This window comes from Homalodisca vitripennis, chromosome X, assembly GCF_021130785.1.
Source record: "Homalodisca vitripennis isolate AUS2020 chromosome X, UT_GWSS_2.1, whole genome shotgun sequence".
In the NCBI taxonomy this organism is placed as follows: domain Eukaryota; kingdom Metazoa; phylum Arthropoda; class Insecta; order Hemiptera; family Cicadellidae; genus Homalodisca; species Homalodisca vitripennis.
In genome coordinates this window covers 91,640,648-91,657,451 of record NC_060215.1, presented here as the reverse complement: position 1 = coordinate 91,657,451, position 16,804 = coordinate 91,640,648, and the positions used below count along the sequence as shown (strand labels likewise).

Below are 16,804 nucleotides of genomic sequence, written 5' to 3'. Positions count from 1 at the left end.
AAACATTATAGTGTTTGTAATTTTTAATTACTTCAGAAATTAATTGCAACAACTTTCCTAGACTGAAATCGAATGAAAGTTTTTACAACATAACCATACCAAAACATTTTGTACCAGCACTATTTTACTTATTCAGACACAGATCATACCATAAAGCAAGTAGAACAGAACACTTAACCCACTGCGGATCACTGACAGCGGCCGGGCCTAACGGCACTATGACGAGCTCAGGTCGCAAAAGCTGTCTGCTTTTAAGTTTCCCTCCAAATAGTTCTATTAATGTCTGATAGATTGGGCAATCCTCTTCACTTCTCAACTAAGAGTGTAGCAACGGTCTACGTTCAGTTTTCAAAAGTTTTATAAATATCCTACAAGTCGAAGTTGGAAAATCATTCATATGAGTTTACTCTGCTTTTTAGCGCTTCTGATTGGTTGTTTTCCTCAGCTGTTATTATAATAGTAACTAGTATCGCATTTTATGGTATAATTTGCGTGTCATAATGTGAGCTGATCGAAATGGAAAACTTACCGTCTGAACTTGATTGATATATTTATTAGAGATATTTATTACAATAGTTCATAAGCAATATATTGTATTTAATTATTTTGTTTTTAAGAATATAGATGGAGATATTTTTATAAACCGGAATCCAATTCAACGTAGATATGAAGTGAGTAAACAATAGCGAGCGATACGATGTGGCGCACCATTGCTGTTCGTTCGGCAGCTGACCGTAAATTAATTCGTGCCTGCGCCCCAAAACAATACGATCCGCAATGGGTTAAACATATAAGAAAAAAGTTCCTACAAAGTAAAATATATGTTGCCAAAAATTTACTACATACAGGCTAAAGAAAGGTAAAACATTGATAATATATGTGTGTAGATACAGATATGAGTGCTTAAACCACTAGTAATTTGTAGATATGGTCAACATTCAGGGGTAGAGCTACAATGTTATTGAGTAAGATAATAAAATTGCTTTAAGTATTTTCAAGATATCAGATGTTATAGTAATTACACTGTTATTCCTGTTCTCTACCTCCCATGTACTATTTTAATTTTAATACCTAGTATTAATAATTATATTTCAGCAACAAATATGAATGTTCTGCAGGATATCCTTGCTTGCTTGCGTGCTCTCTTAGTTGTGATAAAATAAAGGTTGCTTGTCGCTTTTCTATATTTTCATTGATCTTAATATCCAGATTTTATAATTTGATTTTATTGAAATTTCAGTTTGATAACTACATCTTTAAGATTGCATTTTACTGACAAATGTTTTTTAAACTAGCAAATTATCTTTATTTGTCTCACAGTATATTGCCTGCACTAGAAATTTCTATAATCAAACCGATTACATATGATTTAAAAGAAAAGGTTGACAAGTCAAGTTAAAATCCTAGTAAAGAGGTTGATTGACGAAAACTGTCTTTCAATACTTAGCACATTGTTTGAAGTTTATTAATTTAATAACATGTCATTTTCAAAGCTCCCTATGTTTTATTACTTTTTGGATTAATTTATTATTAAAAGTACGGTACAGTACTAAAATCATTCTGCAATAGATAATTTTTCAAAATTCACGTAGCTGGAAAGTTTATTCAGTGGTTTTTTTATATTTATATTAATTTTTTCTTTCACTTAGATCAACTTGGATACTCAACTGTCTATGGTAATCACCCAAGGCAAATATGAAGTGGGTGCCAAAACTATAAATTTATTTAAATGGGGAGTAGGGATCAAATGTGGTCATGGATGTTTTACTGTATTTATCCAGTATCCAGTTTCTTTAACTTATTTTGTTTTATTAGCCTCGGAAGTGGCCTGAGCTCAACTTAAAGTCACCCGGAATCAAAGTACGAACTCTGGCCAACAGAAGTCATGTACCAAATTTGACAACTAATGTGACTCAGCCCCATCTGGTTCCTCCCACCTCGTCACCACGCTTATCAGAGTCTGGTGGAGGAGAAGACACTCCTCGCACCCCTCTCACTGCACCTCATACCCCACCACCACCTCTGGCTGACTACAGTGTCTTTGCACCCATACAGATTGGAGCAGCTGGTCAAGGTGACTGTAATAATCATTTAATACGATAAATTACCACAATAATATAATAAAGGTTTTACAGAATGAAATGCTCTCATTTACTTATAGAAGTAAAGCCAGCTCTAGTCATAAGCTTTAACTGGAATAAAGGTCTGTAGTTTAAATATTGTTATATTAATATGCAACATTTATAAGGGTTTAAATATTTGTATATATGAACAAATGTATTCTGAGTACTCTCAGGAAAACATTATTCTCAAAGTAGTAAATTCAAAATCTAAATGAGGTTGTAAATTGTTTTGTACAAAAAACTGTAAAATTACATTTTATTTTCAATAAAAGGACCTATTATATTGTATACTTTATTTTCAGGATGGAGTAATATAATAAAAGAGTATGTTTCTAAATTATTCATGTAACAAAATATGTCATAAGTATAACTTTTTATTGTATGTATTGGTCTCCATACCAATTATAATTTCCCATTTCTTATGTATTATTTAGTGTTACTTTATTACTACTGTCTTAATATATTTGTTTACTTACTTTTTTCTCATTAATTAATTTATAAATTCAACAAAGTGTCAAAATACTACTAAAGACATAATCTTTTCACTCGGTTATGCTGCAAATCACCAGTTTGAAGTCTAAACGGGTCTATATTGCTTCACTAAAACAGCTTTACCAATATCTCAAAACTTAATATCAGTTATAAAAACAACGATATTTACATGATCTTTTACGGGTATGGCGGATATCGCAAGATAACTGAATCAAGCAGCGTTGAGCATGGCTACTTCTTAAATGGGTGTCTGCTAAATGATCCTGTCCTTGCAAACAGCCTGCCTATCCGGCCATCAGTGGTAGTTCGGAAGTTACCCTTAAGCTGTTGGTCACCAATTTATGTGTCAGTCAGGGCTTCTTAGCTCTAACTTCGCCTGGTAAAATAAGACAATCTTTACTTTACTTTTTATAAGATTATTTATGATTATAAAACAAAATATTGATAGTCCATTGAAACCTTCTCCACTGGTTCCTTACATTATATTGTTGTTTATTTGACATTCAAGAGGGAAACTTTTAGAAGTATTAATAATACATATTTTGTCCACCTCAACGATTAAAAATAATAAAACTGCTATTTTTTGATCTCAGGGAATTGTGTTTGAATTTATATTTATTTTTTTATGATCAAGATCAGACTAATAAAAAAATATAAAGCAAGTGTAATTCACTGTGTACTCAAATTCCAAACAACTTCTGGGAGTGTTGAATCAAGAATCTAATTTAAACAAAGAAACTTGTGTCTTATTTTTACCAATGGAGTTTTATTAGTTTTGCTCCTAAATACAGTTTTAAATAGCACGTACTTTTTTACTCTGTCATCTTATTTCTTGGTAATTTAACACCTTGGTCAGTTAAATCTCGTCAACACCATTGTCAATATTACCATCTGGTCAATCCCTCCTCCCCATAACTTAAGCATATCGTCAAAATAAAATTTTGCTAACCTAATCTCCTGGTATGTGCAAACCCCTTGGTAAACACAATTACTTGATGAACTTTACACGGGTTACCTTAATCCACTAGGTCATTAATCCCCTTAATCTTCCAGTCCAAATAATTGTATGTTAAACCCACTCTCATAAATCTAATATCCTGGTTTCCTTAACCTCAAGTCAACAAAAACAACTTATTTTAGGCATATTAAATGTGGCTAACACAACACTGGTGGGTCTAAGGCAATTCCTTAGCAAGCTGTAAGGTGAGTTCTCTTTATAAAGGCAGACATGATCACTAACCTACCCACTGATATAAAGGAATAAATACTTCCAAATGTGCTGAAATCTTGGAACAATGGGACAGTTTAGGATGCACGTAACTAAAAAAAGTCTGAAATATTAGTTTATTTAAGTCTTTGGTAATTGTTATTCTCCAAATTTCCTATTAGAAATTTAAGGGGGCATTTTTTAATTGTTACACAAACCAATGGACATATTGGAATCATTGAAAATTTGGCATATGTATCTATTAACATTTACATATTTCAGATGAATATAGAAAAGACTTCAAAATGTTACTTTGGATTAATTTTGGAAGGAATTAGTACTTTCAACTATTAAGGGTTGAAAGTATTAAAATATTTTTTTTTATTAACAATACCTACCTCTAAATAGAGAACTGTCCAAAATGAAGTATTTCATTTTTAGACTTGATAACATTTAGCATCAAAATGATCTTCTTCTTTAAAATGTTACAGTGGGCTATTTCTCAAAATTTACTGTCTATAAAGCGGAAGAATATTAAAAATTCATGATAGTTAAAAATATCAGTGTGTTTTGTTTTGTTTAGTCAGGTTTCAAATTACTCCAAATCTTTCAAAAGTAATGAATATATTCCCATGATTTTAAACTGTTCTACTTATTGGAGTGATGAAATTTAGTATCTATCTATTTAAGTGTGTATATTTCAGTAAAATGTTTTTAAATTGCAACAAAAGTACTTTTGGCTTATTTGATGAGGTTGTTTAAGTAAATTCTATTTTTTTGACAATGGCTCAAAATGTTTCATAATAACTCATACAGTTAGGATATTGATCAAAGTGGGATGTACCATAATCTGAAAATATGAACCTTTGTAAAATTAACCCATTACAGTCGAGTAAAGTATTGCAGTGAAGGGACTTTTTTCCTGACTCTGAGTGTTAAAGTTCATATGTGTAATCCTCACTGCCAAAAATTGTGTAATCTCCAAATTTTTGTAAAATTATGTATTTCTAAACAAAAAATGTGGTAACAAACCAACCCTTTAATTACCACACCCGTTTTATCATGTTTCCAAATAGCTACTTTGTTACACAAAGCCTCACAGGTGTAAGGTGATACATATTGACCTCTAGTAGGTTTTATTTGTAGTACTGAAGGTCAACTAAACAAGGTTATTGATTGTAAAATTTTAGAATGCATTAAGATTTTAAATATTTGGTGATAACGATTGATCATCATATGCAATGGGATATACACATAAAAAACTTAAAGGCTAGAACTAAGATCATGCACTTCAAACCATCTGAGGAATTGCCTGTCAATTAGGACTTGGAAATGGTCTATTCTGCTCTATGTGCGTCTTTGTTAAGGTATGGGATAAGATCCTGGGTCAATGCATCAATCTCAACCCTGATGAAGTTACAAACTGTTTTAAACTAAAGAGTAAAAATTATCAGTAACATTGACTTTTCTGCTATGGTGGCCAATCCAATGCTTTGTTATCAGATAACAAATATAATGCCTGTACAAAGTCTTTTTCAGTTTCTATTCATTGTCGGCTATTAATTTAAAAATGCATACAAGATTACAAATTAAGATGGATATAATTCTAGAAAATGTTTTTACGTTGTACAAAAATTAAAAAAAAAAACAAATACACATGAAAGAACTAGGCAGTACTTGGTCCTACTTTATTGAATGGCTTGCCTACAGATCTTAGAGAGATCTCAATTTTAGAGTTCTAAAATCAGAGGTGAGGATATAGATAATTAAACATATCACGTGAGAAGTTACTGAATGTTATGTTTTAGTCTTAATTTAAAATAGTAATTTGAGCAAATGTTTTATTATTGTGTTGAAAATGTATGGTTTTATTGTTTATTGTATTCAGATATTTTAATTGTTATTATATTTTATTATTTATTATGGTGCTCTATTATTGTTGTGTTGCTACAGATTTTTTATTCCCTGTTATATTTTTGTTATAGTTCATATTCTCTATTTGGAACAGTGTAGTGAGGATTCACATATATTTTAGGGATGTTTAGCCTTATAACTTGCTGTTCTACTTTGTTATTGATGTTATAGGATTTTTTATATAAACTATTTTTAACGTTTCTTTTGTTCTAGAGAATGTGTAGTGAAATAGGATGTCTGGTCAATATCTTGAATGAACAGCAATTTTTGACTGAACTGTATAATTGAAATTGTTGTCCAAGTTTATTTTATTTGAAACTGCGGAAAGCCTTGTATGGGCCGCCTCCTATCGAGGTCCGATGACACGTCTCCCCCCGAAAGAAGGGGAGGCCAGCTCTGAACCAGCCTCTTCAGTCAAAGCAGGCAGGGGGTGGCATACCCTTATGTCTAGACTGGCAAGAACCTTTGACTCTTAAGAAACAAACCCCACCAACTTCAACAGTCATCTCCTGCAGTAGATTAGACCTATTGAATTACGCTTGCATCTCAGAATCTCGATATTAGCGTTTAGTGATGTGCCACTCCTGGATATCCATAAGGTTGCCCAAATTTAAGTATATATCTACTTAAAACCAATTATGTGTCACTTCCTAAGTACAAATCCAGTTCGACCAACTCGCTGGTTCTATTATTTCTTGGATAAAGAATTGGATATTAGAACCGATGTACAATGTTGGTTGGTTTCTCAGTCCCAACAGGTTATTATCTGGACCAAATCATGCTTTTGTTTATGTTGCGACTATTTGTTATTTATTAAGAGCCAATCCAAAATAAATATAATCAATTATTTATACAGATTTTTTTCCAACATAATGTCAATGTAATTTGTTCATCATCAATCTGCATTTTAGTTGGGGAACAATCAGTTATCCTGATTGTGTATTACAGATATGTATAAATATCCAACACAATGTACTCTATTGCTACCCAACATGGTCAAATTAGTTCTTGATACATAACAATGAAAACTGGCAGAGACTAAATGGTCTCTACAAATAATAAGTGAAAATATAGAATATTAAAATCAAGTAAGAACTGATGAATCATGAATAGGCTGACCATATGTTTGTATTTTGTACAAACTGTTTGAACTTTTAAGGTCCTGTCTGTGTCCATACCGTACAAGTAAAATATTACTAACTGTCCCTACTTTGATTATTTGTATAAGAACTAATGTTTTGTTTACCTTTCTGGAATTACTTAGGTTAGCTTCAGAGTCAGTGTAAAAACGATATTAGTGATTTATTTTTCTGCTTCTTTGTTTTAAGTTATAACTACAAGTCCTTTTGATTGAAAATAGAAAGAAAACTAGTTGTAAAAAACACAAGTGTAGCTTTTCAAGTTAACTTAGAATAACTTCTCACTTTTGAGAAGTGTAACAAGTTAAGTTCTTTGTTCAATATGTAGTTGTCAATTTAGCATAGTTTTTGGTGGTCGAAGAGGCATAAATAATCAAACATTCAGAGGCGTAAAAATACGTAAAAACTACCAAAAGTGCAAATGTAAGTAGAACAGTTGAACATTTTTAATATATTGTCTAACAATGAGGATTTCATTGTAGCTGCAAAAGAAGCAACTTTCTCTTACCTTAATGTTACGCACGATCTCAGTTTTAGAACCATTGGTTGGGAGTCCAAGCTCATATTAAAACTATATGATCTTAAGTTTTCCATTCCAAGATATATGTGTGAAGCCATAGCAGTCAATGTATTGGTACCAAAATATATGGAAGAGGTTAGGAGGAACCTAATAGAAAAGATGTTAAATATGTACCAGTATAATACACAATTTTTGTTCCTCTGAAGGAGTAAAAGTTAAAAACTCATTTAGTTTAAAAAAGTTTGTAGGGAAACATGAAAAATGTTCAGTGATTATGTTATCAGAGTTTTAACTACAATAATGGAATCATTCAGCAAATTCAATTTTGTACTATAACTTCATGATGGAGTAACTAATATCAAAGTCTTCCGGTTCACACCATGTCAAAATATTGCTTACACAATTAACTTCTTGAAATATTTTGGCCTTCTCGTGTGAACCGGAAGGCTTTTATGTTAGTTAAGACACAGAAGAACTAAATTACTGATGGAATGTTATTTTATTTCCTAACTATGTAATGAGTGACAACACTTCAGCGGTTGATTTTTAATACTACAGAGGTATGGATATGTCATTAATTTGTCAGTTGAATCCAAATAAGGGCATAACCAATGAATCTTAAGATTTATGAGTTTACTGCCAGCTCATGAAAGGAACTTTTTTGATTTTGAAAGTCTGTGTCCCCTCTTCTTCTCACAGTCATGCCTCAACTTTATTAAAGACATATTTGGAAATCTGGATGTGGTTTGTGCTAGGCACCATGGAGATGTTCATCAAAATCATTCTTTTCGTATAGGAAAATAAAATTTGTGCAATTGAAACAGCTCTGAAGTATAATGAGCTTAAAGCAAAACTTGTCTTGAGAAAACCCAATAATAAATTCATCACTATGACATCACAATAGTGTCACAGATTGTGGTATTAATAAGTAATTGTTGGAAAAAAAGTTTGTTAAGTTTTATGACAAGTTTATGTCTAATTTTAAGACTGGATGAACAATGCAAGGATAAGAAATAGTCAAAGTGACGTAAAACATGGGTTGAAATTTTTTAAGTGTTAGAAAAAACCAAAACACTTGCCCAAATGTCAGGAAGATTATGGAATTCGTCCTTTGCTTCCTAGGAGCCTCAGCTCCAGTACATAGAGTATTCTACATTATGAACAATGTGTGGAGTCCTGAAAAAGAGAAATAAAAGTAGAAACCGTAAAAATGCTTCTTTTGTGTTTAAAAATAACTTCCAAGTTGGAACGTGATGAATTTTACATAAATGTAAATCTCTTCTTATGAAAGCTCATTCCACTTAGAAATATGATTGGTTTTAAATCCTGACCTTATATCTACTTCAACTGATCAAAATTTAAAACCAAACAATGTGCTATCTAGTTTTTCCTTTATTTATGTGTTTTGTTACAGCCAGATTATGTGGTAATGAATGATAAAGACAGTACATTATGTTTCTAATATAACCTACACAATTGTATTCCCCAATTTCATCATAAATACAGGTATGCAAAATAGCATCACCCCACAGCTGCTTCTGTCTGTACTTGAGTTCCAAAATTGTGGTCAGCTCAATCATGAATCTTCAATTGTTATACCTTCTAGACTTGAGCATCCTGAAATCTAGAATCAAGCCATCCTAGATGACTTTTGTAATAATCATAATACTCAATGTAATACAAATGCAATATGTGTTACATTATAAATATATTTTGAAAGTAATAAGTAAATAAACCTGCTATTTGATACTCTGCTTCCAAAAAATTCTCTGGTAGACATATAAGCTTACAGGTGTGAACAAACTTAAAGCATATATGAGTTTTTAAACTATAGTACACATGTAGCATGCCTTCAAAATGGAAAATCTTTTGTTCTCTAAAAATTATTAATTTCCGATTAATTACATAATTATTGTAATTCCATCAAATATATAGTAACTAAATTTATAATTACTTATTGTGGATTTGTTGCTACATTTTATTTAATTTTTTCTCAAGAAGTTTTATCTTATTTTAAATACTGCAAACACATGTCAATATTTTGGAAATAAACTATAATTCAATTCAATTTTTTAAGTAAGTTATCTTAATCAGAACCTTAGCATAATAAGTTATAACTATAGTACTACTTAATATAATATAACTGCAGTGTGGCTTTTACAGTTAGGATTTTATCATCGTTTTTCTCAACACTCATAGCTTGTATATAAACTTTCATATGCATTTTAATTTGTTTTATTAATGCTGTAAAGGTTTCCTGTAATATTTCTTATTCTTGTACATTTTGTGAAGTTCTAGGTGATGATAATCTAGGTGTTGTTAAGATAGATAATCTAAATGTCCCTATAAATATATGTAAAATTAAAGTGCACTTGACTTATTAGTAATTTTAATTGTGTATTTGTTATAGGTGGCAATACAAGTGGAAACCAATCCCCTGGAGCCATGTCTTGTGCCCCAATCTCTCTGTCACAAGGAGTGTCAGTGAGTCCCAGTCCTTCTGTGCCTCCCACTCCTGCTCCCATTCCAGTCCCTATTCCGTCTCCATCCCCCATGCCTCCACCTCCTCTTCCTCCAAGATCACGCAAGAGGGAAAGTTCCATTTCTGACCTTCCATCGACATCACAACAAATTACTATGGTAAATACAAATTTTACTCTCCAATCGGTTATTTTAGAAACATTTTAAAGAAAACCAGTAAAACTAGCAATGAACTGAGAAATCAAAAGGCTGTAACTTTTCAGGAAGAGTTAAAGTGAGACTCATTTAAGTTCAATGTTTGGTTGTATTAGATGGTTTGAAAAATATCAAATATATGTGGAATCTTTTTATATTGCTAGGAACATGAACGGAAATGAAGGAAAAAATTATAATAATAGAAGAAAAAATTACAGATATAGAAGGTTTTTTAATTTCTTTAATATTAATAAATACAGGGTCTGTTCAGTAAGTATCAAGACTGATTCCATAAAACAAACTTTATTGCAGGTATAATCACAATTACTAAATAATCTTCAAAATACATTCCTCCTGCATCAATACACTTTGTTCGGCACTCCTGCCAGTCGTAAAATACCCACTGGAAGTCGGATTCAGAAGTACTGTCGGGAACCTTGGTCGTCACCTCTTGAATCATTGTGATGGAATTGAACCGATGTCCTTCCTTTTTTTTTAAGGAAACAAGAAAAAGGAGCCAGGCCCGGACTGTGGGGGGGGGGGGGTGAGGGTGAGGCAATGTTGCCACACTGAATTTCGCCAGCAGCTGCTGCACAACAATCACATCGTGGTAATACGGCAATACATTGTTATGGTGAAGTTTGCAATTCTTCGCAATAACTGGTTGCACGCACATTACGCAATTTCGCAGACATGTCAGTATTTGCACGTGAAATGCAGCATTTACGGTCATTCCAGGAGGCTCAAACTCGTTGTGAACAATGCCACACACAAAAAAAAAAAAAATCAGTATGGTTTTGATTTTGACATCCGTGCTTTTTTTGGGATGCGGCGATCCCTGCCTGTGCTATTCTGAAGTTTGACACTTTGTTTCCAGACTGTACTGGCACAGCCATGATTCATTGCAGGTAATAACGTTGTTGAGAAAACCTTTATCTTCCTGGATCAGTCCAAACTTTCTTGCAAAATTTCCACCCGTGTGAGGTTATGTTCTTCGCTCAATACTTTCTGCACCAGCTTCACACACACTTTCCTTATCGCAAGATCCTCTGTTACAATGGTGTGGACGGTTCCAACTGAAAGGCCGGTCTCTTCATTAATAAGGCAGTGGTTAAACACCTGTCAGAGTCCAAAACTGTTTTTGCTTTGGCAACCTAAGCATCGGTTTGAGTGGTAGTCTGGTGTCTGACACGGTGATCGTTTTCGACGAGCTCCTGGCCTTCCTTAAACATTTTGTGCCACTGAAAACCTATTGTGCAACTTTAGTCATCATTCCCATAAGCCTGTTTACTGAGTGCAAGGGTCTCGAATACGGATTTCCCGAGTTTAAAGCAAAACTTCACAGCGTAGCTTTGCTCGACGGTCTGATCCATGCTGGCGTGATGATACCCTAAAAAATCACACGTCACAAAAATCCACCTCCTGTCTCAACGCATGCCTGCATGCGACTGAATTAAAGTGCCCCTGAGTCGTGGGGGACCCCTCCACTGCACACTGTTAAGGATACAGTGAACCAGTCCTGATACTTATTGAATAGACTCTGTATAACATCAAAACAGAAAAAAAACCCTACATGTAGTACTTTGTTTTCAGTGGTACTGAAAAATTGAGTTTAACCTTTTGTACTCTTAATCGGCCATTGGTTGCATCCTGAGCTCTAATTAAATCTTATGTTTTAGTATAGGTATAGGTAGTATTGAATATTGAACAAACACATTAAGACCATCGATTATCAAACAATATTGTTACTTATTATAAAAGAATGTTTTCAGGAATTCTTATGAGCAATAATATCAAATGTTTTAAATCATAAAACAAGATTTTACTTAATGTGAATGTGATGCACATAGTTTTCTTGATCTGATCGGCAAGTTGTCAATTAAATATTTTCAGTTTTCCAGTACCATTTTGGGAATAAATCACTGAAAACTGTAATAAAATTAAGTAATAAAATCAACTATTATCATCATGTACATAAATGCAGTTTTATCTTTTTTCGCATGAACCGAGATCAAACAATGATAGCAATTATGCTGGCACTATAGTGTGCATTGTGTAAGTTTATACACATTAGTACTTAATTTAAATAGTTGTGTATAGCATATTTAAAAGTACCTAATTTATTCTATATAATTTATCCTAGACATCTAAACGAACCCAAAAGGTAATTTTTTCTACTTCATATTCTATTGCCTTTACTACTATCTGGATGTTTTTGCATGTTTATAAATAATAAAACTAACAACTGCTTTTTTAATTTAGTAAGCTTATACAAAATAAAATCTATTCCCACATAAAAAATACATAGATTATCTTCAAACAAAAATGACATCAAATTAAAAAACTGTTTAACTTTATTGTATGTTTTAAATATTTTCAGATTTTTTGAGTCAATGTTATTTTTTATGAAGGAATCAATTTCTGTACATTTTGGTACTAAAAATAACTTTCCAGTGTTATTGGGCTTCTAGTTAGTGTTTTATACTTGTAACTCTTAAGAAAAGCACTTGCTAATAGGCCAGTGCATTTTTGGGGAATATTCTCAAAATGGTGTGCAATTTCTGGATTTGGTAGTTTTTTTGTCCTGGTCCCAAAAGTGGTGGGAATTAAGCAGATCCCCAGTGGCAGTAGCTAGCTGTAATTGTTGACAGTTATCATCAAAAAGTGTAGTTTTAGTTAATGGATTTTCATGAATTTAAGTAAATAATCATAGTTATATATTATTGCTTTCAGAGTAATGTATCTACTGCATCAGCTCCAATGTTACCACCTCGGGATTTGTCACCGCCTCCACTGCCTCCTCGACCCTCTGTGAGACGGAGCTCGACGGTAGAACACCCAACACAACCCCTCAACATCCTAGCGGCCCCCACTCAGGGTTACGCTAGGCACATGTCCTTCAACGGTCCACAACCACATCATTCCATGGGTGGTCAGTCTTATTTATTTTCTGATTTTTGAAATAAACTTATTTTCTTACTTAAATGCAATATACTTCAAAGGCAGGATGGTTGAAACATAGTCACCCAGTATGTGGATAACAATTCTAAAGGTGAAAAAGGCGACTCTAGATCATGAACAATTATTCTGAAAAAAGGAAGCAAAAAACAGAGGAGAGATAAGCTCAAACACAGACCTAGACCAATATACTGGGAACACCATTTCTAGGCTGGTCCAAGAAGAGGAGGTGCTTTTTAGTGGGTATGTCTTCAAAATGCTTGTTTAAGAGCTCAACACTTGTTTGCTTGGTTAGTAAGGCTAAGCATTTGTGCAAATATACATTTTTTATAATTTTTGTCTACAAAAAAATAGACTACATGTGTTGATGGGAAATCTCATAATCAAAGTTTTTGTCATCTGTCATGAATTATAATTTGTAAATCTGGCTATAACATGTATGAGAATGCTGATAAGATTTCGGCAACAGCTGCATTTGATTTATTTTTCTTACCCATCTGTTATCAATCAAAAATTGGTTATGACAACAAGTACGACTATATAATCTGTACACTGTTGTTGTGTAATTGAAAACTGTTATTAGGAATGTTGAAGGCTGTCACATCAAACATTAAATGAGACTTGTTTTAATCACAGATGGACTCAGCCAAAAGAATATTTAGCAAAAAATTAAAGGAACAAAGTATTGAACAAACACAATAATGAATTGAGGTCATAATTAGAAGATGGAAATGGATTACAAATATAACAAGAAAATATATTGTAGTATGGTAGCATCATATATGCATCACTAAACAGAATTAACTTTAAGGAACAAAATGTATGCCATTCAGTCCTCATTTGTTCTACTTTACTAAGCAAAAACATGCAGATTGATCAAATTCAGCTTTTGTAGCATACTTGAGATACAACGGCTATCCCAGAAAAAGATTCTTGGAAAAGTTTTTGAGTTCAAAGATAAATATAAAGTGTGCCTTTTAGAAACAAACATTTAACATCAATTCTTATATTTTTATTTAGAAATCCATTTGCGAGTGAAAGTAAGGTTTGAGACCAAAATTTGACAGAAGCAGAGGAAGATCAACTTAGTGGTTCATCAAGTAATGGTATTCTAAAAAATGCTTTTAATAATGTCAATTATTAGATTTCTGGCTAACTGCGCAACAATACTACAAAGACTTCCCTGAAAGCCCTGAAGTATTAAACACCATTTGTAGAACATACACAAGTGAACAGGCTTTTTCAACACTGTTTTATGAAGAATAAATATAGAGATCGCTTAAAATGATTTCCAAGTAAGTGTCTCCAAATTCGACCTGGTATTTATGAGATCTTTGAGAAACAATATAGACTTAATTTCGTCCTGAGTAAAAAAATCTTAGTATTTAGTAATTTCATCTGTTTTTTTTAAATAAAATATATTAATATACCTTATTTCCTTTGTTAAATAAACTAGTTTGTTTACACACAAACTGCTTGTATTTGATTATAAATTTTTTATTCTCTAATTGGTACTGTATATAAATTATTATCACTAGAAGTGGTGGAAACGGTTTATTTGTAGTTTTATAGGTTTAGAGGTTCCTGATGGCTTAGTATATTTACTAGAGGGTCTGCAACCAAATTTCATTTGGTAAACACTCCCTTACCTGCTCATGGGATTGTCATGGCAAAGAATAACTGAAAACCAGAGGTGGTGTTCCTCTTAAACACCTACCGTGACTGAGTATGTCTTATCACAGTGTGATGTTTGCACTTTTTAACTTGAAAATTTGTCATCACATTCAGTATATAAAACATTCATCCTGAAAACTTTGATAAATTAAGTTAGGTTGGGCATTCTGTGGATGTGAAAAATTGGTTTATTGTTTTTTTCTATTGTGCTTTGTTATATAGTGGTAAAATAACACAGAATATGAGATGCAACAGGGAATTCAGAAAATAAGGAAGTTGGTATATTGAGGTTGGATATATCCAGGTGAACCTTGTTTACCCTTCTCCTCCTCCACTGTGCCACAGCGACACTGTAGCTCATTGTGGCTGATATTTAACATTTAGTTTATGGAATTCCTCCTGTAATGTGAATTGGTGTTAATTTCATTGTCCTTAGTGCAAAGGGTTTCCATAGTAGTTTTCATTCCATCTGAGTTGTCATCTGTACTTATTGGTATACTTATCTGTACTTATTGGATACCATAGATGTCTGTTCCCCCTAAAAGATCACACTTCCAATTTTTTACTTTCGGCTTAGTCAAGTTCTGAGAAGATCCCATATATGTACATGAAGAGTGAAATAGCATTGCGCAATCAACACACTTTCCTCAGTTATAGTTGCCAGAAATACTGTAGTAATAACATTGTGTTCTCTGTTATTTATAGTGCTACCACAACACGCCAAGTCTAACAGTGTGCCGGTATCAATGACTCGTCACAACACGCTGAACCTCACTGCAAGAGTGACGGGACCGCCAGCCCTCCGGGCGGAAACATCTACTCCTAAACTTCCACCTAAGCCCTTCAAGTCCAACGTCATGTTCCAGTTCAATACCAACCAGACATAAGTCACCATGTCATGGTCGTCGGGTATAACAAGATATCATTCTAGTCATGTTGGAGTAGATTGTTAAGAAACCTAGTCATAAACCCACACCTTGCTCCTTTTGCCGATTCCTACTCCCGATGGCGTCCCATGTTTGTTGCTGTTGCACTCTTTTCTTTGGTTACTTTCAATGTTGGTTTCAGACCAAGGTACAAATTTTGTTGGCTTTAATTTAATGTACAATGTTTTATGTATAACTCAAAATTTTTTTAATTTTTTGTTTGTTAAAATCTGTTTTTCTAATTTGTGAATTATACATATAAATTAAACTTTATTAATTGATATACACATACATCATTTATTTAGTTAACAATATAAGCACGAATAATAAATAATAATATATATTTTTGTTTTTAAATTTATCTAAAGTTTTGTTACAGTTGATAAAAAGTTTTAAATATTGCATGGGACTTTTTTTATTGCATGTGAACTTATGTGGACTTGCGACTGCTGTCAGTGCTTTCAGATTAATCTTGGCGTATTTAATTTTAAGATGTTTGTTTAAATTGAAGATTTATTTTACGCAATTTAGTGTGTATCTGTTTAAAAAATTGAACACTGAAGTATTGTAGCGTGATCAATGTTACATTGTGTTGTTAAGCATTCTTTATGTCTTTGCCTTTTCACATACTGTTGGTACTGCAGATTAAGATCCTATGTGAAAAGTAAAGGTTACCTTAGATTTGGAGCGAGTTCAACCCAGATGTACCTGTACATAGCACTGGCATATCTGTCCTTTCTTGTACATATTTTCTGTAATGTTGTACATTATAATGTAATGTTCTATGTAAATAACAGAGAGCTAGTATATATTAGATGTAAATAAGTGTATAAATATTATTGAGTGTCAGTGCTGCTCTTGGGGCCAGATAATTGTTAGAGATCTTTTAATTTTGTATTATTATTGTTTCTATTAGCTGTTATTTCAACAGGCTACAGGCCTTTAAATTGTAATGGTACACAAAAGCTGATCTCTATGGACAGTACAAGTCCTTGTGAATTTGTATTCAGAAAGGGTAGAGAAGAAAATGTATGTATTCAATTCTTACCAACCAGACAACTTATAGTAGCTGAGGACTGAGATTATGTTTGAATTTTTCATAAAATTTGAAAACTTCAACTTCATATGACAGGTTCTGTTCCTTTAGCTGCATGCCATTTGTCACTGTCAACTCG

At 32.8% G+C, this 16,804-nt stretch overlaps 1 protein-coding gene across 1 annotated transcript in view; it reads left to right on the top strand.

The window, feature by feature from the left end:
- LOC124369384 (protein son of sevenless) overlaps positions 1-16,316 on the top strand; it is a 108,883-nt gene extending 92,567 nt beyond the window's left edge. Inside the window, exons 22-25 of the mRNA XM_046827383.1 lie at positions 1,816-2,074; positions 9,806-10,035; positions 12,805-13,003; positions 15,409-16,316. Of these exons, the coding sequence (XP_046683339.1) occupies positions 1,816-2,074; positions 9,806-10,035; positions 12,805-13,003; positions 15,409-15,590 (870 nt within the window). The 3' untranslated portion in view covers positions 15,591-16,316. The remainder of the gene's footprint in view (positions 1-1,815; positions 2,075-9,805; positions 10,036-12,804; positions 13,004-15,408) is intronic.
- Positions 16,317-16,804: the final 488 nt, after the last annotated feature.